Genomic DNA, 25,191 nt, shown 5'->3' on the forward strand with positions numbered 1-25,191 from the left:
AAGCCTAAAATTCCAATAGACTTAAGGAAACAAAAATAGGTGGCTGGGGATTTAGCACAGCGGCATATGCACCTGTCTTGTAAGCACATGGTCATGAGTCCGATTCCCGGTACTGATTAAAAAAAAAAAAAAAAGAAAGAAAGAAAACAAAAATAACCAAATTGCAGAGGTCATGGAACAGTTACTGCAGAAGGACCACTAGAATAAGAGGTACACCGACCTCATAACAAAATGATGTGAGAAATCTTGGATGGACGAGGAGCGTGGAAACTGGCAGAGAGAAGGAAACTGAGTGTGCATGTGTGTGTACGTGGCTCTGGAGAGTAAACCCAGGGCTCATCCATGCTAAGCTGGGGTAAATGTCCTACCGTTAAGCTACACACACTCAGTCTCCAATTCGAGTGACATTTATATAAAATTCTACTGAACAGATGAAAGAACAAAAGCCAAGCACAGCAAGTGGAGATCCTCAGCGGCCTCTCTGCAGAGAATGGAGAGTTTGGGAAGAGGCAGAGTCAGAGCTGCCATAAACAGGAAAAGCAGTGGCAGAGGCCAGCAGCTCAGAAGAGGTGGAAACAGACACAGAGGAGAGTGAAGAAGCACTGGCTGCGTGCGGGCAGCAGGGAGGTGGCACAAAACCCCCGATGGCTCCTCGCAGTGGAGAGCGAGGGACCTGACCTGCTGTCCTTGCTAGAGTGAGACACAGGGGACACAGTCCAGCCGGGACAGACAGGGACAGTGACTTCAGAGTGCGGCCAGGCTCCCTGCCCTGCCCACTGCACAGGGCGGGACACAGGGCCCTGCCCACCACCCGCGTGGAATATGGGCACAGCTCCCCAAAGGACCTGTGCACAGGAGGCAACTTGACCGGCTCCCCTTGAATGCAGAACAACCCCTGCAACACGAGGTAAATTCCATATACTGATACGTGCAGAGCTGGCTGCAGTATTCCCTTCTCCCTTCATTTGCCTCTAAGCATTGCGAATAAGGCCAAAGCACTGATATGTAATCTCTAAGGCCAATCAGACAGCCTCCTGTTTCCTGCATTCTGCTCTCTGTAAAAGATCCGGGCGCAGTGGGATGGCAGAGCCACTCAGCTCAGAATGTCGGCTGGGTACGAGCCTCAAAGTAAGAGGCTATGAGTCCCCAGGGCACAAAAGTTTATGTATCAGACACTGAAGCAGCAGCCTCCTAAAACTATTCAAAGGCTACCTTCATTGAATTATGCAGACTGATCCTTCTGCTTGTCATTCTCCCTGCATATAACAAAGATGCTTTTCTCCCCACCTGGCTAGCCAGCTCAAGTTACAGTTCCCACCATCTTCCAGGTAGCTCATCCTCATCCTGGAGCCACCCCCTTCTTCACAGGATAATAAACTCTGGGACAGGCCTTGGGCCAGGCCTTGTCCGTATACCCTCCCTTGGATCAGGCTTAGGAGCCTGTAACTCTGGATATGTCTTAGCGTGTTTATTCTTGCCACAGGTTGCATTGGAGGTGGTAGATTGGAATTAACTTGCTGGGAGTCCAATAATGTTTCTATGGGATTATAAACATAACTTCATGAATTGTGAGGAGGACTAAAAAGTGTTACAACACTTGGGTTACAATACTTAATTTTGGGGTTTCAATACTGTGGATGGGCCCAGGCTGGTTCTGGGACATCAGCAGTTGGGTCAGCCTAGGATGTGGATCCTGGAGTGCAGCCCCCAGAACAGGGAACACAGAAGGGAGTGCTCCGGAGAGGGCCTGGACTTCCAGAAATGCCCGCCAGGACCACCTCCCCCAGGGGAGGCCCACGGAGACCTCGCCATGGGGACTTCGGGCTCCCTGCTGTCTCCCACCTCTCCTTCCCACTGTGCTTCTCTTCCACACTTGTGGGTCCTGCACTTCTGAAGCAGGCTTCGTGGGGAAGGAAGGCCACGCCCTCCAGCACTGGGAGAGCTCAAGCTCGGAACTGAGGCTGCTGGCCCTCTGCTCGTGACCTGTGGTTGCTGCTCTTCCCTCCGTCATCTTGGCACCCAGGGACTGTTCTTCTTGTGCTCTGTCAGATGCAAAGTGGCTCCTTGTCTCGTGGCTCCCTCAGGAAGCCTCACAGTCCCCCACTGGATTTCCAGGACGACAGTGGATGGACTTCTGGGATACCCATTATCACGCTGTTATGTAGGAGCAAACCTGGCTGTGGGTTCTCTTTGACTTGCTGTGTTGCTGGTTGATCTCCTCTTATGCTCCTGTTCCAGTGCCATGCACCAAGTTATGCAGTCAGAAGGTCCTCACCAGAGCCAAGCAGAGGCAGAGACTACGCCCTTGGCCCTCCAGAACTGTGGGCTTATGAAACCTCTTCTCTGTATAAAGTACCCAGCCTCGGGTATTTTTTTAGAGCAACATAAAATGGACCAACAGACCTATGCATGAAATCCATTTCCATTTTCCAACATGGAACAGACTAAGATGTGGCCATACTGATGATTTCCTGGGTGGACAGACCTTCTAAGGAGAAGGGGGTAGCCATGGCTCGCCTCCTTCTGGTGAACCAGGCCAAGCATGGTGAAGTCCTGGAAGCCTTGGATACGTCGTCTGCCTACTGGGCACGTCTGGCTTCCATCCTTGCCAGGGGCATCAGGCAGTATGGCATTCATCTCACGAATGCTGGTGGCTGTCAGGTACTGCTGTGGGCATCAGTCAGTTAGCAGTGGGCAAATCAGACCAACTCTCTACCCTTCTGGAGCTAACCATGCAGACACAGTTGTATAGTCGAAAAGCAACAGCTCAGGGCTGCAGTTTCCTGCCCATTAGTGATTTTTTTCCTTATTTCCCCCTTCCTCAGACGTGTTCTTTTCTGTGCTAAACGGAGTGTGCGGTGAGGCTGTGTAGTTAAGTCACAGACAGCTTGGGTGCTACTGCAAGGGAAATGTCTGCTAGCTTATTAGGCAAGGCGGACTCCGCCCCAGGTATCTGAGTGGCACCGCACTTGCAGCAACGACCCCGCCCAGCCCTGATCTTCCTCTCTTCTCCCTTTCTACTGTCTCACTGTGTGTCAGCCTCTCAATCAGGCTGCCAGGTGTAGGAAAATTGCCTGGCTAATTCTAGATTAAAAAGAAGAAAAAGAAAAAGGGAGAGGAAAAGGAAACTCCTGGACTTAGAATTGATCACTGAGGGCTCATCACTGGGATGATCTCTAGGTCCAAAGGTCAAATTGTATTAGCAAATCCAGGCCAACCAGTGCTGGCTTTCCGTAACAAAAACAGCAAAGTTACTCCTTTGCTTGGTAGCTCCACCCAGGGAGAGGTGGAGTCTTTCTGTCCTGTGGGTTCTACCCTCCGGCCCTCCCCTGTGTTCCTGTGCAAACTACCCCGGAAGACCAAGGCCCGCTGATTTGCCCCGGGGATGTTAGGGAGGTATGTGGTCTAGCAGGCCTCGGTTTCTACCCTGACAGTCTGATTTTCAGTCACCGCAGATATGTGCAGGGGAGGGGCTCATCCAAGTTTGCATCCTTGAAAAAAACAAAACAAAACAAACACATTTGCATTCTCGGCCTTTCAGAGGCTTTGGCTTATGGGCTGTTGCCTGAGCTGCCTGCCATGCACTCATCTTGCATTCTTTTCTGGTGGATAGAAGAATGACCAGCTGGTTTTCTTTGGCACCTGCTCCTCCAGAGGAACTGCAAGAAGAGGTGGATCAAACCGCTGCAGTGTCTTTGAACTCCTCCAAGGCTGGCATCGTGGGAGCCTGGGCTGTCATAATGGGGATAGTGGTGACACATCAAAGCCTGCACCCTGAACCCGGCTTTCTGAAGATCCTGGGCATTTTCACGCCCCTTGGCTGCCCCAGTAGTGCATAGAATATATCCAAAACTGGTTGGCTGAGTGGTACTAAACTCTGCTCTTTTCTTTTCTTCCCCTAGTTTTAGTCACGGAGTACCTGCTGAGGCAGAAAGAGAGGAAGGTTATTTCATCAGAGCGGAGGTTCTATTGCTAATTTTTCATTCTCCAGGGGACCTGGGAAAGGGATTTTAAGTGAAAATGGAGCACAGAGGATGAGCCTTTTGTACCTGAAAAGCAGAACTGACTGACCATTCACTAAGGTGGTATTAACTGTATATACCTGGAGCCTAGATTTCATTTTTTAAAAACACCCTCTTCACCTCTTGGTCCCTAGCATGTAACAGTGAGTCTGTTGGGTCTGCGCTGGCTGGATTGCCACCTCATTCCTCTGAGACAGGTTCCCAAAATCCACATCCTGCATCTCTGAGTCACACTAATACCCAAGCTGGCTGGTTTCACTCACAGCAGAGCATGCCTTTATTTTCTATGCTTCCAGATTTTTGCATGGGGCTGCAGGGCCTTAGAGAAGCACTGCTTTGGTGAGCATGCCTGCCGGAGCCTGTGAGGACCATCCCCACCCTTCCCGTCTCTCTTACCAGATATACCAACTGCGCATGCAAGTTCTGTAGCTATGACAGTCCAGATCTTACACACCCTCTGTCCCCACCACCACTCCACCCCTCCTTTGTTTTTAATGATTTCTCTCTGATCTTTAAGCGTCCTTGAGGGGTGAATGTTTTTATTTTCAGTTACTTCAAGTTCTGGTAAGCACACTGCCACCATCTTGGGTGTGGCATGTTGCACACATGAAATGCAAAGCCTCCAACTTGTTTCTACGGGGAGTCAGCAGCTGTATTCTGGGAGCCCTTGAAGCTGGAAGTTGACCACATGTGCAGAGCAGTGGCATGGCCAGGGCATGACCATCCTCAAAACAAAGAGCACCAGGGGCAAGCCAGATTAAGAAGGTGCTACAACCCAGAAAAACATGAAGTCCCTAGACAATCCGGGAGATGGGTTGCTAGGCAGCAGGGTTGAAATTGACATCATCCTTTCCAGGTGTATAAATAAACAAGCCACATTGGTTGAGCATTTCTTTCCTCCCATCAGGAGGATAAGGGCTCCAGCTTTGTCTGGCCTTTATTTTCTCATCCTCCCGTAGTCCTTCACCTCAAGAACCTCAAGGGCCACATAGGTCCCTGCAACTGTAAAGATCACCACATCTCACAAGGAAGCACGAGCTGCGTGCTTGGATCTGGAGACCTCAGCAGCACAGCTACCTGTTTCAGTAAGTGAACCCGAGGCACCTCCTGAGTCTCCTGGTCCTGGTTCTGTTTTCTGGAGTAGCCCAGGAAGCAGGCATGGAGGAGGCAGTGCTAGCCCAGAAACATGGAGACTGGACTGGCGCCTGAATGTCAGGTCTGTGACCAAGGAGCAAATATGCAATGCCCCCAGCCTCAGTTTCCCCGGCCTGATCTTCCAGTTATAGTACAGCTTTTAGGTCTTCAAATATTCAACAGTGATAATCACAGTCTTTGCAAATATTTGATATCTAGGGTCTTGTCATGACCTCCCAAGCTTCTTTGTTCTGCCTGAAATAGTTATTTCTTTGACTTTCTCTCTCATTTGTCTTAAGAATGTATGCATTTCTGCAATGTTTATTTTGAAGGATGATAACTATACCTATCGAAAGAACTCCAGAATTCACTCAAGAAAGGCTGAATATAAGTGAAGGTGCATTTCTCTGCCTTTGCCAGGAACACAAGTGTAAAGTGTGCTTGTAAGTGTATACCTGTGTGTGTATATGAAGGTATATGTGCACATATGTGTACATATATGCATGTATATGATGCATGTCTATATATTATGTGTCAATCAGCTTTCCTTTGCTGTAACAAAATGCCAGAGACAAACAACTTGCAGGAGGAAACGTTTATTTTGGCTCACAGTTTCAGAGGATTCAGTCTATGGTTGGTGAGCTCGTCGCTTTTGGACCTGTGGAGAGGTGATGTGTCATGTGACGGTGCTTGACAGAGGAAACTGCTTATGTATGGTGATCAGGAAGTGAAAGACAAGAAGGGGCTGGGATCCCCCTTTCAAGAGCAGAACGTCTGCTGTAACCTAATTTTCTTAGCGGGCCCCTCTTCTAAAAAGGCTATCATCCACTAAAAGATCCTAGGCTGGTCACCAAGACTTTGACACACACATACCTTTGGAGAAACTTTCAAGATCTCAACTCTATGTGTGTGTATGTGTGTTTGTATGTGTATGTGTTTGTGTGTGTATGTGTGTATGTACATGTACGTGTGTACATGTGTGTATGTACATGTGTGTGTGTGTGCCACAGCAAGCTGCATGTAGTTCTCTGGGGTCCTGTTTCACCTGCAGTTGTGTTTTTGGCTATGAAGTTCCTTCTCCATATTTTCTCTTACGTGTGAGGTGCTCACATTGTCTTTCCTTTTTTTGTCTTTCCTGAGATTGAGCCCAGGGTCCTGATATGCTAAGTGTGTACCCTAACACTGAGCTACACTCCAGACCCCCAATCTTTCTTCTTAATAAGCTGCTGTTACCTTAAGCTGTGTTGCCATAAGTGAATGCAAAGCCTAAGACTGCTGTTTCTGCACATAACTCAATTCCGACCTTAGTCTCTGCTGCTGATTTCTCCTATTTATAGTGATCTCCTCCCACTGTCTCTCCCCCCTCTGGTGTGTGTGTGTATATATATATTTTTTTCTTTTCTTTTTTTTTTTTTAACCTGAATGTCCCTAATGATACCTCCTGATGATACTTTCAGGATCTGTGCTGGCCAGACCCAAGTTCTTCCTGCATCCGTAAGAGGTGTCTGTCCCCCTTTCTTCTGTGTATACTGAGGGTGCACGGGCAGAGGCCACCAGAAGAGGAATCTCAAAACACAGACCACCACCACCCCGGCACCTCTCCCTCGACAGGAAAGAGCACCTGTGTGGATTTTAGGTCTGGAAATGAACCCCTCAGGCTGTCCCTGACTCTGTACCCTGTGGAAGGTCTTCATGCCACCATCTCTGCCACACTGCCAGTTTCACTGTGAAGCCCATGTGGCACTCAGCCTGATGGAGACGGGGCTGAACTCGGGGACCTCGGCTGTGTTGGAAAAGCTCCTATTCACAATGCCCTGAAGTCAAGATGACACCACAGCGGAGGCAGCCGAGGACACCGGCTGCTGGCACCCTCTGTTCCAGAGCAACAGAGCTGCCAACCTTAGAGATCAGACGGTTCTCTTAACTGGCAAAATGTATACTTGGAGAAGTCTTTGAACTGACTCCCAAGGTCCTGCTGGGTTCCCACTCTGGCCTCAGTGTCCCCTTCCTTTGTTTGAAAACCAAATAAATAAGGTTGCCTGGAGAAGCTCTTTGTCTCACCCGCAGGGAATCTGGAATTCTGTTAGAAGATTGTTTTGTTTTGTTTTGTTTTGGTACCAGGGCTAGAACTCACCACCTCTCACTTGACAGGCAGGTACTTATGCCACTGAGCTATATCCTGGCCCCTGTTAGTGGGTTCTTAACTTTCCTGGAGCCCTAAAAATCATGTCACTAGCCTGTTTTATTTAGGCCACTTTCTGTGCAATCTTTAAAAGGTTGTTGGCCTGAGCAGTGCACGGTGACACCCCAGCCACCCACTGAGACAGGGAGAACCTCTGGTCTCTAACACAGATTCCCAGGTGAGGGATCTTGCCTAGTTCCAGCTTCTGGCTGGAGACTCAGAATCTTCAGAGGCTCCTGGATGAGAGCTCTGAGGTGGACCCTGTGATACATGTGGGATGGGGGCGCCCAGGGGAGCCTGTCCTGGGCAAGTGCATTGGGCGGGGTGGGATGCGGGGAGCGGGGAGCTCTCTGACCACCATGGAAAGATTCTATTTCTAATTGTGAGGAGACGCCCTGTCCTTTCGCACGAACTGGACCAGAGGTCATTCAGCTGGTGCCTTCGACAGCTATTAAAGATTCGACCAAGTTTAATGAGCTCTGTTCTCTCTGCCCTCACTCTGATCTCAGCCAGTTAGGTTCGAGTGATTAAGAGCAGGTGACCATTTCCTTCCCATGGTGCAGGGGAAGGCAGCTGGCGAAAAGGAGGATGCAGGTAGTGACTGGGCCCCTTTTTCACCCCATGGGCTTAGAGCCAGACATAGGACAGCATCTGGGAGGCCAGGCTCCTGCAGTCAGCAGACACCTGGGGACACTCGACGTATGCAGAAGTGTCGGGTTGCTGTTGTTCTTGGTGTTGATGTTGTTGGCCTGGAAACCCAGCCCCGTAGGAGGCCCAGAGGGAAGGGGTCAGCAGAGAGGGACACTGGAGAAGTGCCAGGTGAAGAAGTGGGCATGTGGACGTGTCCTCTCTAACCCTAGGAAAAGCCTTAGCTGCCTTCCCCAGACCGCCCTGGACCGCACAAAGGAGCAGAAGAGCAACGGGGAAAGAGCACCGCACTTGGAATCCAGTGACACAATGCATGGTGACACCAAGGGTTGTTCACGTCCCCATTGCACAAACACAAGTATCGCCCAGTTCCCGACGTGTGGCAGTGCCTGGTGCCGCTCACTGTGGTTACAGGATAGGACGGGAAACTATCTTCATCTGTCCCAGTGGCTGTGACAAGGTAGCTCAGGCTGAGTAATTCATAAACCGAATTTATTGCTCACACTCTGAAGGCAGGAAGTCCGAGATCAAGGTGCCGGCAGATTCAGGGCCCAGCGAGGGCTCTGCTCCGCCAGTGCAGCCTTCTGCACTCTTACGTGGTGGACGGAGAGGACAGCTCGGGGGGCCCTAATTCCATTCCAGAGGGAAGAGTCCTGGCCACCTAAGCACCTCCCCGCAGCCCCCCCTACTCCTTCACCTTGGGGGGGTTAGGATTTCAACATATGAATCTGGGGTGATATAAACATTTGAATCATAGCAGAGCCGTGCGGTATTACGCCAAAATGACTGGGGGAATAAATCTGGGAGTCAGAACTGAGAACAGGAATTTGAATTCCACTGCTCTTGAGATTAAGGAAAGTTCAAGGAAGTTCCGGGGCCCCAGTGGGAGCTGAGGATCTTAGATTTTTGTCTCAAGCCACCCAAACACTGGGCCCAGGGCAAGGTCTTATCTGTTCTGACCTTGGTCCTCCCTCACGGGGCTGCTCTGATGGACAGACAGGGTGCACAGGACAGCAGTAGTGGAGGGTATGCTACCACCCATTGGCCGCTCTTCCTGTGCCGAGAAGCCGTGGGTGGTGGTTTTGAGTGTCCAGAGGCTGGCCCCAGGGGGACTCGTGGAAATGAAATGGATTCAGAAGAGTGAACAGCTGTAACACAGAGTCTTTGCTAAGCTGAGGCAGTAAGGTGCCCAGAACCTCAGTAGCCTGATGGGGTTCCTTTGCTGGCCTTCCAGGTTAAGGCTGCCTACTGTTTACAATTTTTAACTGGTGAAATGCGAGGAACTCAACTTTAACCCTTTCTAGGCAAGTAGCCAGGGCCGTCATGCACGTGGACACTGCTGGGCGGCCCTGACCACTGCCCGTCTGCAGGACTTTGTCATTTTCCCAAACTGAAACTCTGTCCCCATGAAACAGCAACTTCCTCCCCCACCCCCAGCCGCCATGCTGCTTCCTGTCTCTCGGGACCTGGCCACTCTGTGTCCCTCTCAGGAGTGAAGTGCTGGGGCATCTGTCTTTCGTGACTGGCTTACTCTCCTTAGCATATTCTCTTCCAGGCCTGTCTGCATCATAACTTCCTTCCTGGGGAGATAAGGCTACTTTTCTGCACCACCCTCCAGGCATTAGAGTGACTGTTTTCCTGGGATCTGGGCAGCTGGGAGCATTGTGGGGTGTTCCTCTACTTTACCACCTTTGTTTCTTTGTCTTTTTCTTGTCTTCTTGAGACAGTGTTTCCCTGTGCAGTTCAGGTTGGCACTGAACTTGTAGCGATCCTCCTGCCTCAGCGTCCCGAGTGCTGCATTTACAGGTGTGCCCCATGCCTAGTTAACCGTCTCCTTCTCTGTAGGAGCCTCCCAACTCACTCCCTGGCTCTGAGCTCAGTCCTGCCACCACCTTCTCCTTGCAGTTCCTGAACTGGCCTGACTCCTCCTCGTCCTCCAGGGGGCCTGGCCCTGCCCCTGCTCCTACAGCCCCATCTGTGCTGGGCAAGCCACCCAAGTCGCTCTGTTTATGTCTTTTAACTCTTCTTTTTCGTCTTTCAGGTTAACAGGATTCACTGTGCCCTGGCACTGACTGGGCACTGGTCACTGCCCAGGTCCACTCACCCTTCTTCCTTCGGGCCCCTCTCCATCCCACCACCAGCAGCCCCTCTTCTCTCTGGCAGATTCTTCATCTGCTTTTATTTTCTAGTCTCCACCTGTGAGTAAAAACATGTATTTGTTGGGGCTGGGGATTTAGCTCAGCGGCATAAGCGCCTGCCTTGCAAGCAGGCAGTCATGAGTTCGATCCCCGGTACCGGGAAAAAGACAAAACAAAACAAAAAAACAAAAAAAACCATGTATTTGTCTCTCTGGGTCTGGCTTTCATCCTCGTTGCTCAAATGACAGGATTTCCGTCTTCCTTATGGCTGAATCACTCTCCGATGTACAGAAGTCCTGCACACGATCCTAACACAGTGAACCCGACAGCCCATCGGCGAGGTCACACACGATGACGGAAGTGGCTTCACCCTAGGGATGCAAAGGTGGCTCAGAACAGCTGTTTCACAGAGATGCTGCTTCAAAGAAATAGGACAGAGGCTGGGAAATCAAAGGACCATCTCAACAGATGCAGAAGAAGCATCTGTGAAACTTGAGCATCGCTTCATAATCACAAGTTAGGTACACAGGGTCACACGCAGTCAAGGCTTCCTGGTTCACCTCACCACATGGTAAATGGGGAAACAGAAAGTGCTGCTTCTGAGGTCCAGGACTGGACAGTGCTGTCCACTCGGCGCTCCTATTCAGCTGTTCTGTTCATTTCCAGCTCTTGTGGTTTTGCATCACTCTATTTGCTTATCCATTCGTCTGCTCCCTCTTTGGACAACTCCAGGTCCTGCATGAAAAGGTAAAAATCTGGTAGGCAACACAGCTATTGGCAGGCGGGTCTCTAGAACCAGGTGTCCTCACTAGAATCAGTGAGCTTGACTGACCTTTAGCGGATGGAGAGATCTTCGGAGAAGTAGTTAGCGCTCATATGTATAAGTGTATGTAAATAGATTTTTTCTTTTTTTGTCTTTTTCTTTTTTATCAGTACTGGGGATTGAACTCATGACTGCCTGCTTTCAAGGCAGGCGCTTATGCCACTGAGCTAAATCCCCAGCCCGATTTTTTCTTTTTTTTTTTTTTGCAGTGCTAAAGATTTAACCCAGAACCTTGTAGTGAGTTACACTTCAAGCCTTTTACTTTTTTTCAATTTTGAGAAAGGGTCTCACTCAATTGCCCAAGCTGGCCTTGAACTTGTGACCCTCCTGACTTACCCTCCCATATCGCCAGAATGATAGGTGTGTGCCTGGTTTGAAAAAGGATTCTCGAGCCCTTTATCAGCTTGGGTTTCCACTCCTCCTGCCTCCCTACCATTCCAGCACAAGCATAAGAGCCACACCTTACAAGTGGCCTGTGTCCCTCAGCGGGTGGCTAAAGACAAGTGGCATTGGTGCACAGTGTAGCACAGCTCTGCTAGGGAGGAGGACACATTTGAGTCATTTGCGGGAAGTGGATGCACCCTGAGACCTTAAGCTAAGTGAGATAAATCATGCGCACCAGGAGGCGATGGAGATGGGCTCTGTGCGCACACCCACTCCCCACGACGACGGCAGTCACTACGGCTGCAAGCATGAACTCATCAAAATAAAAAGCGAAGGCAGATTTGATTTTCTTCAGTGCCAACACCCTTCCCCTGAGACGCACAGGCTGCTGTGCATTTGCATCCTGCGCACCTGCAGGTGCAGTGGACTGGGAAGGGCTGATGGCCGGGCCTTCATGGTCACCACCTGCATCCACAGAGGAGGTGCGTGCTGCAGCCGGGCACCTTGTACCTTCCTGACATCCAGCCTAGAGGGGCGAGTGCAGCCGCTTCCATCAGGGACTGCCCTGCCTGCCCGATGAATGGGCGTCTTGTCCCCAGTCTTTTCGTTTCTTTTTTGGCTTCTCCTGGGCTCTACTTAGATGAAAGCTCCTTTCATCAGCTCTCTCTTTATTCGTTGGCTGAAAGTGCTTATTTTTAGGGTCAGGAAGGAAAAACAAGCGCAGACACCCCCAGCCCTCCCCAAAGCCACATTCTCTCCCCAAAGACCCTCTTTGTGTAAGCTGGGAGTCCGCCCAGCGTGGTGCAGGCCCAGAGACGCCTGGGGCTCAGGGGCCCTGTGTGTGGAGGGTGTGGCGCATCGAGGGGCAGAGATGGGGCCTCCTAGCAGGCTGGATGGTGATGGTGCCAGTGAGGAGGGTGGGAGAGGCTGGGTGGAGCCACCAAGATCTCCTGACAAGGGAAGGTAGGTTGAGGCAGGAGGGGAAGAGCCAGGGATGCAGCTGACTGCCAGCTTGGACACCGGAAGGAAGGACCCAGGGGCGACATTCTGTTCTGGGGCCACGGCAGGGAAGTGGGCTTCATGGGGACCCAGCTTTCATGTGCAGGTGGAGACACAGTATCCTGTGAGTCAAGTGCCACCCGCCTGGTGCAGAAGGGAGGACAGAGACTCAGCTTGGGGATGGCTGGGGAGGGAAACCCCACTGAAGTGAGTTCAGGAGAGAAGGGGGCAGGGGAACAGGGGGCAGCACACAGAACCCCTTTCCCAGGAGTCATGGGTCAGCACCCAGGGATGCAGCTCAATCTGCTCAGACCATCTTGGTCACAGCCACCCTGTTGCCCACCAGGATGAACCAGGCCTCGGAAACAGCTGGCCAGGCCTCTGTGCCAGCCTCGGACCTGGACTGTTTAACTGATGCTTGACATGCTCATAGCTTTTGAGAAAGGCCAGGTCCTTGTCAGCCAGCAGGGTTAGCTTTGTCTCTCTTAACACATAAACCCCTGCCTCTGCCTCGGGGTGCAGGGACCCTCGCCTCACTGCTGCCCAAGACCCTTTCCCGTGCACATGTCCCCAGTAAGGGATACTCTGTGAGACCTTGTGGCTGTCTGCCTGTTTCTTTGGCTTCCTGGCCACCTTAGCGTTATTCACCAAGTCTGAACCAAGAGGGGATGCCCGACTGCCAGTTGGAATAGTGAAGCAGGCAGGTGGCAGTAGACGATGGAGGAGAGGGGGACACGCGGCCTGTGTGATGCCCCTGAGGAGGCGAGGGGGTGGGAACTGCGGTTGTCTTCGGATCGCCCATGCACCTGTTCTCCAAGTGCGCAGGCGCGCGGGGCACTTCATGCGCTCCCGTGCAGGTATGCAGGTGGGTTTGGTGGGAGGAACAGACTCGGAGCAGAATGTAAATTATCATTCACTCTTCAGGGGAGACAAAGACTTAAAATTGTTTGATCCTTGAGGGGTGAACACAGGTCCTGGGGACATTTCTCGGCCCCCCGGTTATTAGGAGTTCTTCATAGAAAATCAAGAGACGCTGTAGGTGGCAGGTTTAATCTCTCAAGTGTCTCCTTGCGTGCGCTTGGCACACTCTTGCTACTGAGCTAGGCTCCGTGTTGTCACTGTGTTACTCTGGCCAGCACTGGGTTGGCTCCCCATATTTGCAAGCCCCTGCTGGTGGCAGTCGCAGGTGATACTACTCACCACTAAGAATGTAATTGATCTTTGCTTCCAGATCAGCGTAGCCAAGGCCCAGGTCTGAGCCAAGACCCAGGCCTGAGCCAAAGCCCAGGCTTGAGGCCTGTGCTCTGCTCCGCTCCTGGAACCTGTCCAGAGGCACTGGCTCTGTCAGCCTGGGCTCCTAACGGAAGCCACAGAACCTCATGTCAAGCGACATTTATGGCATCATCGAGAAGCCAGACTGTCACATCCAGCAGCTGACCTAGCAAGGTTCAATGTTTCCCACAGCTTGGGCTAGTTAGTACACATCCCCAACCCTGCCATTTCACTGAGTTTGATTCTTGTCTTCGAAGCCCAAGGAGATGGTTCTTGAGCAAGCCCTTGATGTCATCGACATCCAAGAAGTCCTTAGGGCTCACTGCGGGCAACGTGAGTGCCCAAGGGGATGGCGCCATTTGTAGATGGTCTTTGTAGAAGCAGAAAGAAAGGTCAGCCCCACGGAGCAGGATTCCTAGCATCTAAGCCCCTGGCCTGGGCTGGGCTGGCTCTGTGGGAGCAAGTGCTTACCGGGCACGCGTGGGACCCTGGGTCCCATCCCCGGGCCTGGGGGGAAGTCAGTCCTTCGACTTTGGATTCCCAGTGAGATTCATGCCAGACAAAGGCTCAGGTCACCCTGCTGGGAGAAAAGGGTCCGCTAACTCAAAACTCCAAGCCCTGCTCACGCTCCCTTTTGAAACTGCTTTTTGCCACCTGGTCCCGGGTAGCTTTGCATCTGTGGGCGTTGGCGTTGTCAGGTAACAGGACCCCGCTCCATCCCAGCAGAGCCTGGAGGAAAGACCAGGGACTCTCGCTGATTCCCAGTGCGGCTTTCAGAAAGCAACGGCCGCCGTGCATCCAGCCCGCTTCCTTCCCACCCGCCACCTGGCGGCTACTTGCGGAATTACATCCGTCGGCTTGGGGCCGAGCCGGAAGGGCTTTCCTTAGCATTCTGCATTCTCACCTGATCTTCAGCGTTAGCTCTGTGAGGCGCCCTAGAGACCATGTGAGCCAGTCCTCTCAGCTTTTTTTTTTTTTTTCTTTTTCCTTTTTTATCGGTACCGGGGGTCGAACCCACGACTGCCTGCTTGCAAGGCAGGCACTTATGCCGCTGAGCTAAATCCCCAGCCCCATTTTTTTTTTGCAGTCCTCTCAGTTTACAGTGAAGGTAATGGAGACGCAGCGTAGGAGCATAGAGCTGGTTAGTGGTGAGGCCACGGCTAGAGCCTAAGCCCCTGATAAGGCTCCTTCGATCCATAGGTCACCATTCGATCAGTATTTCCTTCATGCCTATTGTTATAAACAGGGTCCTAGGTCACACCATCAGCTGCAGATGAAAAACCCTGTCGCTATCCGGGCCTGCAAAAAAGCCATTCCATGAAAGTTCCACCCCAGGGCAGGTCAAACCGAAGGGTAGGAGCAGTCCCGCAGCAGGCTGCAGCCAGGACGGATGCCTGAGGGCCAGGGCAGGGCTAACTTCACCCCACTCATTTCCCAGGCTGGCAAGGGGGTGGGGTGGGGCAGGCCAGGTACAGGGATGCCCAGGGCAAGAACCAGGCGGGGTCTGCCTGCTCTGCAGAGCTCCGCACCCTCAGGACATCAAGCCAGGAGGCGAGCACTAGGGGAACCAGCTTGTGTTTGTAGAGCTGTCCAGGCTAACCACCTGAGAGGAGCTGGTGCAACTGAATTGATTACTTCGCTGCGCGCGCGTGCGCGCACGCGCGCACACACACACACACACACACACACACACACACACACACACACACACAAGCACACGCACATGGGAAGCCGAGGAGAAAAGAAGAGCAGAGGGGTCAGAATGACACAGCAGCAGTCCAGGCCCGAGGAGGGCAAGAGCTGGTTCTGGACAGTGCCAGTCCGGTGCGGGGACGAGCTACGGCCATGCAGGAGCGTCAGCAGGTGGCGCTGTCTGCAGGGAAGAAGACCAGTCCCAAGGGTGCCGGCTGGGAAGACGGAGTGGGGGTCCCTTCACCGCTGTACGCAGTGATCGGACCGTGGGGCGTCCCGGGTGGGCTTCCCAGGACACAGGGCCACACTACAGTCCCCTGCACATGGGTATGTGTGTGTCTCCAAGGAAGCGCTGGCTCGGATTTATACTTCAAGACCACCTGGATGGTCCATTGTTTCCACGCCACGGTTATGCACATGCTGACCCCTCAGTCTGCACATCCAGAGTATACGCAGTTACTGCACGATAATTACATTTAGTAAAGCTTTACAACTCGGCCTGAATGTGAACTGTGTTACTGAATCACTTATCATTACCAAACAACAAAACTGTAGAAAAATACTTAACCTCTGTGCTAGCGCTGTTACTATAAAAAAGCATCTCAGACAATGTGAAATATATATATATATATATATATATATATATATATATATATAAAGAGAAAAGGTTCTAGAGGCCTGAGGCCCAGACCATTCTGCATCCATCGGGCAGTTCTGGTCAGGACCCACAAGGATGGGTGGATGGACACAGCAGGGCTGCAGATCCAGTCGAGGGGCCACATCCTGCGCCACAAGCTGACAGTGATGGTGGGCAAGGCCCTGTTGGGAGCCATTGAAGCTGGAGATTGACCACACATGCAAGGCTGCAGGATGACCATTCCGAGAACAAAGAGCACCTGGGCAAACCACCTGAAGACGCTGCTTCAGCCCAGAGAACACCTGGCCCCAAAACAATCTGAACAGTGGGTTGCTAGGACAACAGGATATCATGTGACATTCAGTTGCTAAAAGGTTTAAATAACTGTCCCTGCAGTGAGGAGCCAGTACCTTCCCTCCCATCAGGAGCATAAGGGCTCCACCTGAATCAGTAGTCACCCAAGCCACCAAAATGGGCGCTGTTGGCCTCCAGCTTTGTCTCTTAGTTTTCTCATCTCTCGCAGTCCTTCACCCCAAGAACCTCAGGAGCTGCTTGGGTTGTGGCAAGGCACGGCCTGCTTCTTCTATAGCGACACTACAAAGCAGTCTGTGGGCCCATTCCTGGGGGCGCCCGGCCCCCTCCCAAAGGACCCCCACCTTCCAAAAGCACCAACTTGAGGGAGCAATACACCATGGAATTGGGGGTCACAAACCACATTAGAATCACAGTAATCAGCTCCACAGAGTTCATTAAGAGGGACCTTTTACAGTTCCGACCGAAAGCCCCTGGATCAGTAGTCATGGAAACCACCAAAATGGGTGCTGTTGGTCCTTCCCATGTCCTCTGCACCCGTGGGCCTCCTGCTCCATGTCCCAAGCCCTCAGAGTACAGGGACCCCGTAGGGCCCAAGGCCTCCGCCCAGGCTGCTTCCAGCACGTCTTAGCACCGGCCTGCGGCCCGCGGCTGAGAAGGCCCGTTCTTATCTGCACTTTGCAGATCAGGAAACTGAGCTTCCGGGGTTAGTCTGAGGTCCTTGTGTTAGATGGAGCTCCCGGGGACCGGAGTCCAGCTCACACAATTTCCTATCACAACTCCCCGTGCTGCTGTGCGCGTGCGTCACTGGCGGCTGAACCCAGGACCTTGGCAGTGAGCTGCAGCCCGTGTCCTTTGAGATAGGGTCCCCCCAGGGAGTGGCTGTCCTGCCTCAGTCTCCGCAGCAGGCCCATCTAGGCCCAAGGCTTCCCTGGGGTTAGGGAAAGGATAGTGGGAAGAGAAGGAGGAAGTCCGATCGGGGAGGTTGTCCTTAGGTTAGGGATCGGGTAGGAAATGAACACAGCCGTGCGAGTTAGCCCAGAACCGCTCCTCTTCTGCAGCGGGGCGCTGGGGAGCGAGGGGACAAGGACGAGGTCTCCCAGAAGTCACCCAAATGGACTTCCTCCCGCGGCCAGAGAAATAAGGACTTTGATGGCCCCGCCCCTGCCTCTGACCCCGCCCACTACGGCCTGGCCCCCGCCCCCGACTTCGTCGTGCAAAGCAAGCGACGGCGCGCTCCTCCGCTCGGCGCTCGCTCGCTCAGGCCTGCCGGCGGCTGAGGCGCACAACATCGGAGACGATTCGGCTTGCGGCCCGGGGTGGCCGGGCGCGGCATGGAGGAGCCACAGCCCGCCGCAGGCGGGGATGTGTCCCTGCACAACTTCAGCGCGAGGCTGTGGGAGCAGCTCGTCCACTTCCACGTCATGCGGCTGACGGACTCGCTCTTCCTGTGGGTGGGGGCCACGCCGCACCTGCGCAACCTCGCCGTGGCCATGTGCAGCCGCTACGTGAGTGCGCGGCGCTGGGGCGGGGCCTGCAGTGGGCGGCCCCTGCAGTGGGCGGGGCCCAGGGGCGGGGCCTGTCGGGGGAGGGACCCCTGGAGCTTGGGGAACCCTACGGCCCCAAGCGCCCTCGGAGCCTGCCCTGCGGGCTGAGCCCCGTGTTCCCTGGGCCGGTGGGGATCCCGGATAGGCACACCGCACCGCTGAATGCTGGCCGGCCCCGTCCCCCGCCCCCAGATTACCTCTTCCTTTCCTGCTGCCTGGAGGCTGGGTTGTGGGATCTGGGGACCTCTCTTCCAGTCACTCACGCTCTGGGGTAGGGGCGGGCTGTCATCAACCCTTAAACTCAGGACAGCTCGGTTTGCCCGCTGTGGCGTGTATATTTCCGTCTCCAGTATGGCCAGCTTCTTCCTGGGTCTGATAACCATCGCATTCTGAGGTAGCCGCGCTCCACGGACTACTGTTGTTTCCCTTATCCTGCAGCGTCCAGCCCACCTCGCTCTGTGATGGTAGCTGCACCTTTCTGGGTTCTGGGTGTTTTTTTCCCATCCAGTAAAGGGAATTGAACCCAGGGGCTTCAGACTGGGCTACATCTCCACTTTTTTTTTTTTTGGTACTGGGGATCTAACTATACGACCTCGTGCTTGCCAGGCACATGCTTATGCTGCTGAGCTAAATCCTCAGCTCCAACATCCCCATTTAGTTTAAAATTAATTTTATATTTTAAAATTGTGAGCCAGCGTCTCCAAATTGCTTAGTTGCCTGAGCTGGGCTCACATTTACAGTCTTCCTGCCTCAGTCTCCTAGAATACTAGGATGAGAGGTGTGGCCTACATGGTCACCGTGCAGGGAACTGATTGTTCTTTCCCCTTCTTTCTTTTACACTTTGTGTGCTCAAAGTCAGTGTGGCTCTAGTTGCTGCTGTCATAGTATGCAGCTCCTCCCTTGCAAATCTGCAACCCTAGGTCAACCCTGGCTTCTGTCTCCCCTTCCAGCCCTCCCCTCCCTCACCCCTGAGTTACCGTCCTGGGGCTTCTGGAACAAAGCTCCATAAACCGGGTGGCTTAAAACAACAAAGCTTTACTTTCCCATGTTCTGGAGGTCAAGCTGTTGGGGGACACCATCCCATGCCCCTGGGCAGCCTCAGGCCACCAGAGTCCCTTGCGGGCCTTGGCTTGTAGATGCATCACTCCTATGTCCGTCTGCATGTCATAGGCCCCATCTTCTCCCTGAGTGTTTGCCTTTGCCGCCTCTTCCTCCTCCTCCTCCTGTTTCTCTGTTTCCCTTTCCTTTTCTCTTTGCCGTGCTGGGAATCAAATCCAGGGTGTCACCTAGATGCTAGCCTAGTGTTCCACTACTGCACTGCACCCCAGCCTGGGTCTTCTTACAAGAACATCGGTCGTACTGGATAAAGCCTGCTCCACTGTGGCTGCAGCTTGTGTCTTAATTACAGCTGCCAGCTGCTTTCCCAGTAAATTCACCTTTGCAGGTTCCAGAGGTCAGGACTTCTCTTATTTAGGGGCCATAATTTAGCACAGCACTGTCTCTGGTCATGTCTCCACGGGGCTGGGCAGATAGTTGTAAGCTTGAGGAGATGAACTGAGAGCCTGCTGTGGAGACTTTCAGGGTCTGTTTGCTTGTGGTCCTCCTTCCTGCCTGTTCACCCCACAGCCGGGCCGCCTCTGCCGCTAGTGTGTAGTGCTGCAGGGAGGTGTCTCAGGAGTGCTTTCCTCAGGCTGCTTGGGAGGTCTGTGCAGGGACTGAGTGAGGCTGCTTGCAGTGTGCACTGCAGCCGGCCAGGCAGGGGGAGCCAGGGTGCGTCCCCCAGGAAAGCCTGGGGAAGGAGACAGCATCGCATCGGGACGGCTAAATATCCTCTCCTCATAGCCTCGGCCCTTTGCATCTTCCCTGTTCTCTGTTCAGTACTTGGTTTTGCTTTTTGGGTGACCAGCAGACAAGTGGGCCTTAGGGGTAGCAGCCCGTCCACACAGCTCTTGTGCTTTGATGGCCGAGTTAGGTGGTTATGAGAGAGGCCTTTTGGCTCCTAAAGCCTAATGCTTTACTCTCTGGCCCATCCCAGGGAAAGTCTGCTGGTCCTTTGTGGAGCACCAGGGTCTGTGATGGTGCCCCCTCCACCCTACTCTTTTGGGACAGAGCTGCAAGGTGCCTAGAGAGACCAGAACTGGATGGCGCCTGGCCCACCTGTTAGAGGGAGGCTGGCCTGGGACCTAGGATCCCCTGACCTAAGTGGAGTGGAGGTGGTACCCTTCTCTGCAGAGCTACTGGGGCTGTGACTGGCTCCTGTCCTTAGGGCAGTAACAAGCTGCTAACAAGCTAACAGGAGAGGGTTTTACATTTCATTCTGCGTAGAAAAGCCCCTCTGGGAAGTTAGACTTGCTTTTTTTCAGGAAGTTTAATATAAACACTGATTCCATTCAGCTAAACGTTAATCTTGGAATCAGTAAACAGAGGGGCTGTGTGTCTTTCACACACCAGAGATGTTTCATTCTGTTTTTTGCTCTCACCTTTTGTAAACCTGAGCGAGTTTGGGAAGTGATGGCCTTGAACCCTCAGGAAACAGGTGCAGGCTCTGCCACACCATATGGCACAAGTAGGTGCACAGGCCACTTGTCCCCACCTGGAGAGGGCCCAGAGCCGCTCTCCCTTAGAAATCAGCACTACCACCAAGGATCCCCAGAGCTCCATTCCCTCTCTGCCTCTTTTTTTTTTTTGTCTTTTTCCTTTTTATCGGTACCAGGAATCGAACTCACGACTGCCTGCTTCCAAGGCAGGCACTTATGCCATTGAGCTAAATCCCCAGCCCCTCCTCTCTGCTTCTTGAAATCTGCTGGGTTGATAGCCAGTAGTCCTGGCTATATCCCAAGTTAGTAAGTGCTCTTCCCCTTTAAGCGAGACTTCTTAATAGCGAGGGAGATTACCTGCAAAGGAGTTGGGGTGAGACTACAGGGGCCCCAGTGTTTACCTCCACCTCCGTCACTCTCCGCCCCTCATTTTATTGTCTCTTCTTTGAAGTGAGATTGGCCAGGCATCAGCTCTTTCAGTTGTTTGGTAGTGGCTGTGCCCTTCTCAAAATCACAGTTGAGTCCTTGCTGACCCACAGGAGCCCAGACAACCTTTGGGGCTGGGGCTGGGGCTGGGCATGCTCACAGGCTGAGATGAGATCGGGGTCCTTCTTTCTGCTGGGGACCAGGACACTAGGCAGCCACACTCTGTCTGCTTCCTCCTTGCTGTGGCCTTCAGGGTCCTGCCGCCTTCCTGACACGAAAGCCCTTTGGGTGAGATCCAACCTAGAACTTGTTAACAGCTCTGCCAGGTCCACCTGCAGATGGCTTCGCCTGGCCCAGCTCCACCGACCTTTGTGTTGTGGGGCTGGCTGGCATCAGCCTTTCAGGATGTGGACAGGTGCGAGCTCTTCCCAGCAGCACCGTCCTCATGGAACCTGCTCCTGCCCGTGCTGCGGAGCCGGGAGCAGCGGGAGCACGGCTGCTTGCACCCAGGTGGGAAGCTACAGCTGCGCTGTTTTCCTTCTAGGACCCCATCCCTGTGTGCACCTCCCTCTTGGGAAACACTTCTGACACAACCTCCACCGGCCTCGCCCAGCGCCTAGGTAGGTAGCCAGGAGGTTGCTGTCCAGTGCGTGGGGCAGGTTGCTTGGGAAGTGAGGAGTCTGTAGTGAGTGCGGAAGGTACACCCCCTGTGTGTTGGGCCAGGGTGACACTGTGCTCTTCCTTCTCACCATCTCAGGGCCAGTGTGCTCCCAGGCACTCCTGTGTCCCCTGGCCGTGTCTGTGAGTCCATGAGCTGACTTCCTTTTTTCTCCTTGTGGAGGGTACAGTGAGTGATGCCCTCATATCACATCTCCACCCTAGTTCTTGTAGGAGGGGGCAGCCTGCAGAGCAGCTGACACGGTGCATCAGGGACTGTCCTGTAATCTCATGGGAGGGTCAGGACCTGGTGGCAAAGCTGTGGCCAGGCCTCTGAGCGTGTGCGGAGTGGGTGTTGAGCAGAAAACATGAGCCCGCAGGCTGCATCCTCTGTGATGCCCAGCACACACTCCTGTGCACACTCAGCTTGCTCAGGTAAGCATGGCACGTCTTCTGCAACCCTCAGCTCTGGGACCCATGTGCATGGACACCCTGTCCCTATCAGTGTGCCCTGGGTCCTCAGTTCTTCAGTTCCAGGGCCAGCACATGCGGGCAATGTGCAGAGGAGCTCGCCTCTCAGTTGTGCTGGGTACTGGACACAGAATTCTGTCTGCCTGATCCCTGCAGAGTAGGAACATCTTTGGAGCCAGGAGTGGTGGCACACGCCTGTAATCCTAGTACAAGGGAGGCTGAGACAGGTGGCTCACAGGGAGTTAGAGGCCAGCCTGAACTACGTACTCCATGGCAGGCACAGCTGTCCCAGGGAGGGCGCTTTGCATGAAGGCCAGGCAGGAGGAGTGTCACCAGCTCCTCAGACCCGGCATGCCCAGACAGTGGAGGTCGGGGAAGGCTGTGTCCTTCCTGGAGGAACTGGCAGCTGCTCCTGCAGCTGGAGTGGGAGAGACCTGACTAGTGCAAGATTTAGTAATTTTTTCTCAGAAGTAATTTTAAGTTCACAGAAATGTTACAAAGAAGACAGAATTCCTGTGGAGCCCTGAATCTACACCTGGCTTTTTTAATCCTTCATTCCCACTCGGGGCTGGTGGCGTCTTCTCTGAACCGCGTGTAAGCCGGCTCGAGACCATCCTGCTTCTGTGCTTCTGAGTGACTGACTCCCTGTATACTTTTTGGCTTTGAAGGGACAGTGCCAGTCTGTGTGTCCACACCTGCTGGTCACAGCCACAGGAAAGCATCCTGCCTTTGGGGGCGGAAAGCTGGGTCACCAGGAGACCCCGGTAGGAAAGGGGGAGGGTCTCATGTAGTGAGCCACGAATTGGAGTTTTATAGAAGAGAAGTTCAGCAGGCTGGAGAGCAGCCAGAGACGGAGGCTGACTGGCCACTTTGTCTGCAGGGCCAGGCAGAGTTCTCAGGATCTAAGAAGGCCACTTGCATTTCTCAGGGCTCTGCCACTGCACTGTGTTCAGATCAAGCAGGGGCTGCCAGGTGACATCCTTCTGTCCCTCTGTCCTGTCTGCTGTGGCCTGGAGGACACTCAGTGCTGCAAAGGGAGTGGTATCCTGCTGTGGGGTCCCCACAGGCAGTGAGAGCGAGTGGGGGAGCACAGACCTCATGCATGCAGGCCTGGTGTGGATGAGTAGACCCTGCAGGGCGGGGCTGGGCCTGGACGAGACAGCAAACCCGCCACCCTGGGGCCAGTCTTCGGGAGGTAGAATTGCAATGGGCTCTGTGGAGCGGGTCCCTCTTGCCACCAAGAGCTGACCAGATGTGCAGCCTGGTGGGGATCACAGCAGCGCTCTGCCAGCCATGCTGCTGTGTGGATCCCTGGGATCCCAGTGCCCCCAGGCTGCCTTCTGCACCTCGGAGGAGGGGATGGGGGTGGGGGGGTGGGGGGTAGGATGGGGGGTGGGTTGGGTGCAGGGGGGACACACGCACCTGTGGCCGCCCTCCTCCCACACCATGATCACGCTGTGTGCTGTGCGCTGGTAGAGGCTCTCCGGGAAGGACTGTGAGCCCCGCTAGGCTGTCCTCTGAGCAGCAGCTGGGCTGCTGGCTGGTGGGCTGGCTGTGGAGAGGGGTGGTCAGGCTGACATACCCACGGCCTCTCCCCTCCTCACACAGGGGACTGCAGCCTGGACAGCTGCACACAGTGCCTGGGGGACCAGGCCTGCCCTTCTGGAAAGGGGGAGAAGGAGCTGGAGCCTGCAGGGCTCTCTGGGTGGGTGGGGGCAGGAGGAGCCCGGCTCTCCTAAGGTATGTGGCCACAGTGTCAGCCCGTCCCTGGTTCCATGTGGACTGTGACCAGGACAGTGGCCAGAGCACTGGGCTGTTCCTGCGGGGGTCTGGTGGCAAGGCCTGAGCTGGCCTGCAGTCATCTCGAAGGTGACTTCATTCCCTGGGAGGGGACCTCAGAGGGTGGAGATGGGCATGGAGATCCCAGTGGCTGCAGACAGTGCTGCTCCTGCTCTGCCTGCCTGGCGGGCAGCGAGTTCTTCCCAATTCTGGGCAGGGGTGACTCAGCCTAGTGTTTGTGGTAGGGCCAGTGTAGTCATCCTTTGTTCTGTTGAAGGGAGCTACTGGTCTCAGGGCCAGGGAATCACACCCATGTGCTGTATGTGTGTGCGCTCCCATCCGTGCACCTGTGTGGGAAGGTACTTGTGTTAAAGCATAGAAATGCAGAATTAAAAAAAACAATTGCTCGGGGAGGGGTGTGGAACTGGCAGAGACGGCTGGTACTCAAGGAGAACTTTAATATTCTAAATACTTCAACATGTTATCAGTGATTTTAAAGAAACAAAAACCCCAAAGTTGAAACCCTGTGTGGAGCAGAGGTTCTTGAACATTATTAGCATTTGGGTCCCTGGCAGGCTGGCTGTCACTGGTTGCTAGCCGAACCCCAACTTTCCGTCCCTGGAAGGTGTGTGGGGCTGGCATGCATGCCAGGTTCTGGCCTTGGGCCTCTGGACCTGCACTCCCGGAGTCTCCCCGGCCAGGCGGGGCTCTGCTCACAGTGCCAGGGCTGTGTACTCTTTTCCAGCCCGGAGGACCCAGAAGCAGGTGTTCGTCAGCTACAACCTGCAGAACACTGACAGCAGCTTCGCCCTGCTCGTGGAAAACAGGATCAAGGAGGAAATGGAGGCTTTTCCGGAGAAGTTCTGAGTGGCAGCAGGAGAATCTGTAACTTATTTAAATAAATGGATTTTTATCCAGCCATCAGGCTGCGTGCCTGTTGTACTTTCCCGGGTTGATGACATGGAAAAGAGCTGCAGGTGGATTTGCTGGGATTAATGAGCAGAGTTGAAAAACCCCAGACTCAAACCGGCCACGACACTGGTACCTGTACATCCCTAGGCAGCGTGACAGTCCCTGGTGTGCTGCCCTGTGTGTGGTACCTGTACATCCCCAGGCAGCGTGACAGTCCCTGGTGTGCTGCCCTGTGTGTGGTACCTGTACATCCCTAGGCAGCGTGACAGTCCCTGGTGTGCTGCCCTGTGTGTGGTACCTGTACATCCCCAGGCAGCGTGACAGTCCCTGGTGTGCTGCCCTGTGTGTGGTACCTGTACATCCCCAGGCAGCGTGACAGTCCCTGGTGTGCTGCCCTGTGTGTGGTACCTGTACATCCCTAGGCAGCGTGACAGTCCCTGGTGTGCTGCCCTGTGTGTGGTACCTGTACATCCCCAGGCAGCGTGACAGTCCCTGGTGTGCTGCCCTGTGTGTGGTACCTGTACATCCCCAGGCAGCGTGACAGTCCCTGGTGTGCTGCCCTGTGTGTGGTACCTGTACATCCCCAGGCAGCGTGACAGTCCCTGGTGTGCTGCCCTGT

At 53.8% G+C, this 25,191-nt stretch overlaps 1 protein-coding gene and 1 long non-coding RNA gene across 3 annotated transcripts; both read left to right on the forward strand.

Annotated features, from left to right (window-relative positions):
- The first annotated feature begins 3,529 nt into the window (after positions 1-3,529).
- LOC111756468 (uncharacterized) lies at positions 3,530-7,203 on the forward strand. Its single transcript, XR_002790947.2, has 3 exons — positions 3,530-5,107; positions 5,489-5,599; positions 6,614-7,203. It is a non-coding gene; the product is annotated as an uncharacterized LOC111756468 (long non-coding RNA).
- Positions 7,204-17,425: 10,222 nt separating this feature from the next.
- Positions 17,426-24,581, forward strand: Psmg4 (proteasome assembly chaperone 4). Of its 2 annotated transcripts, XM_003468812.5 has the most exons (3): positions 17,437-17,751; positions 21,298-21,373; positions 24,406-24,581. In XM_003468812.5, the coding sequence occupies exons 1-3, from the start codon at positions 17,578-17,580 to the stop codon at positions 24,525-24,527; spliced, it is 372 nt and encodes a 123-aa protein (XP_003468860.1). In that variant the 5' UTR covers positions 17,437-17,577; the 3' UTR covers positions 24,528-24,581. The 2 variants fall into 2 exon arrangements, with proteins under 2 accessions (XP_005003316.1, XP_003468860.1); XM_005003259.4 differs by lacking the exon at positions 21,298-21,373 and having other exon boundaries at positions 17,426-17,751.
- The last annotated feature ends 610 nt before the right edge of the window (positions 24,582-25,191 follow it).

Source organism: Cavia porcellus, unplaced genomic scaffold, assembly GCF_034190915.1.
Source record: "Cavia porcellus strain 051 isolate PalLab524CR breed Dunkin Hartley unplaced genomic scaffold, mCavPor4.1 scaffold_13, whole genome shotgun sequence".
Classification (NCBI taxonomy): domain Eukaryota; kingdom Metazoa; phylum Chordata; class Mammalia; order Rodentia; family Caviidae; genus Cavia; species Cavia porcellus.

What these genes read in the sequence shown, in the direction of transcription:
- Psmg4 (XM_003468812.5), top strand. Translation starts at nt 17,578, where the DNA reads ATGGAGGAGCCACAGCCCGCCGCAGGCGGGGATGTGTCCCTGCACAAC. An exon ending in TGGCCATGTGCAGCCGCTAC is followed by an intron (nt 17,752 to 21,297) that starts GTGAGTGCGCGG and finishes TTTTCCTTCTAG; the next exon opens with GACCCCATCCCTGTGTGCAC. An exon ending in CGGCCTCGCCCAGCGCCTAG is followed by an intron (nt 21,374 to 24,405) that starts GTAGGTAGCCAG and finishes ACTCTTTTCCAG; the next exon opens with CCCGGAGGACCCAGAAGCAG.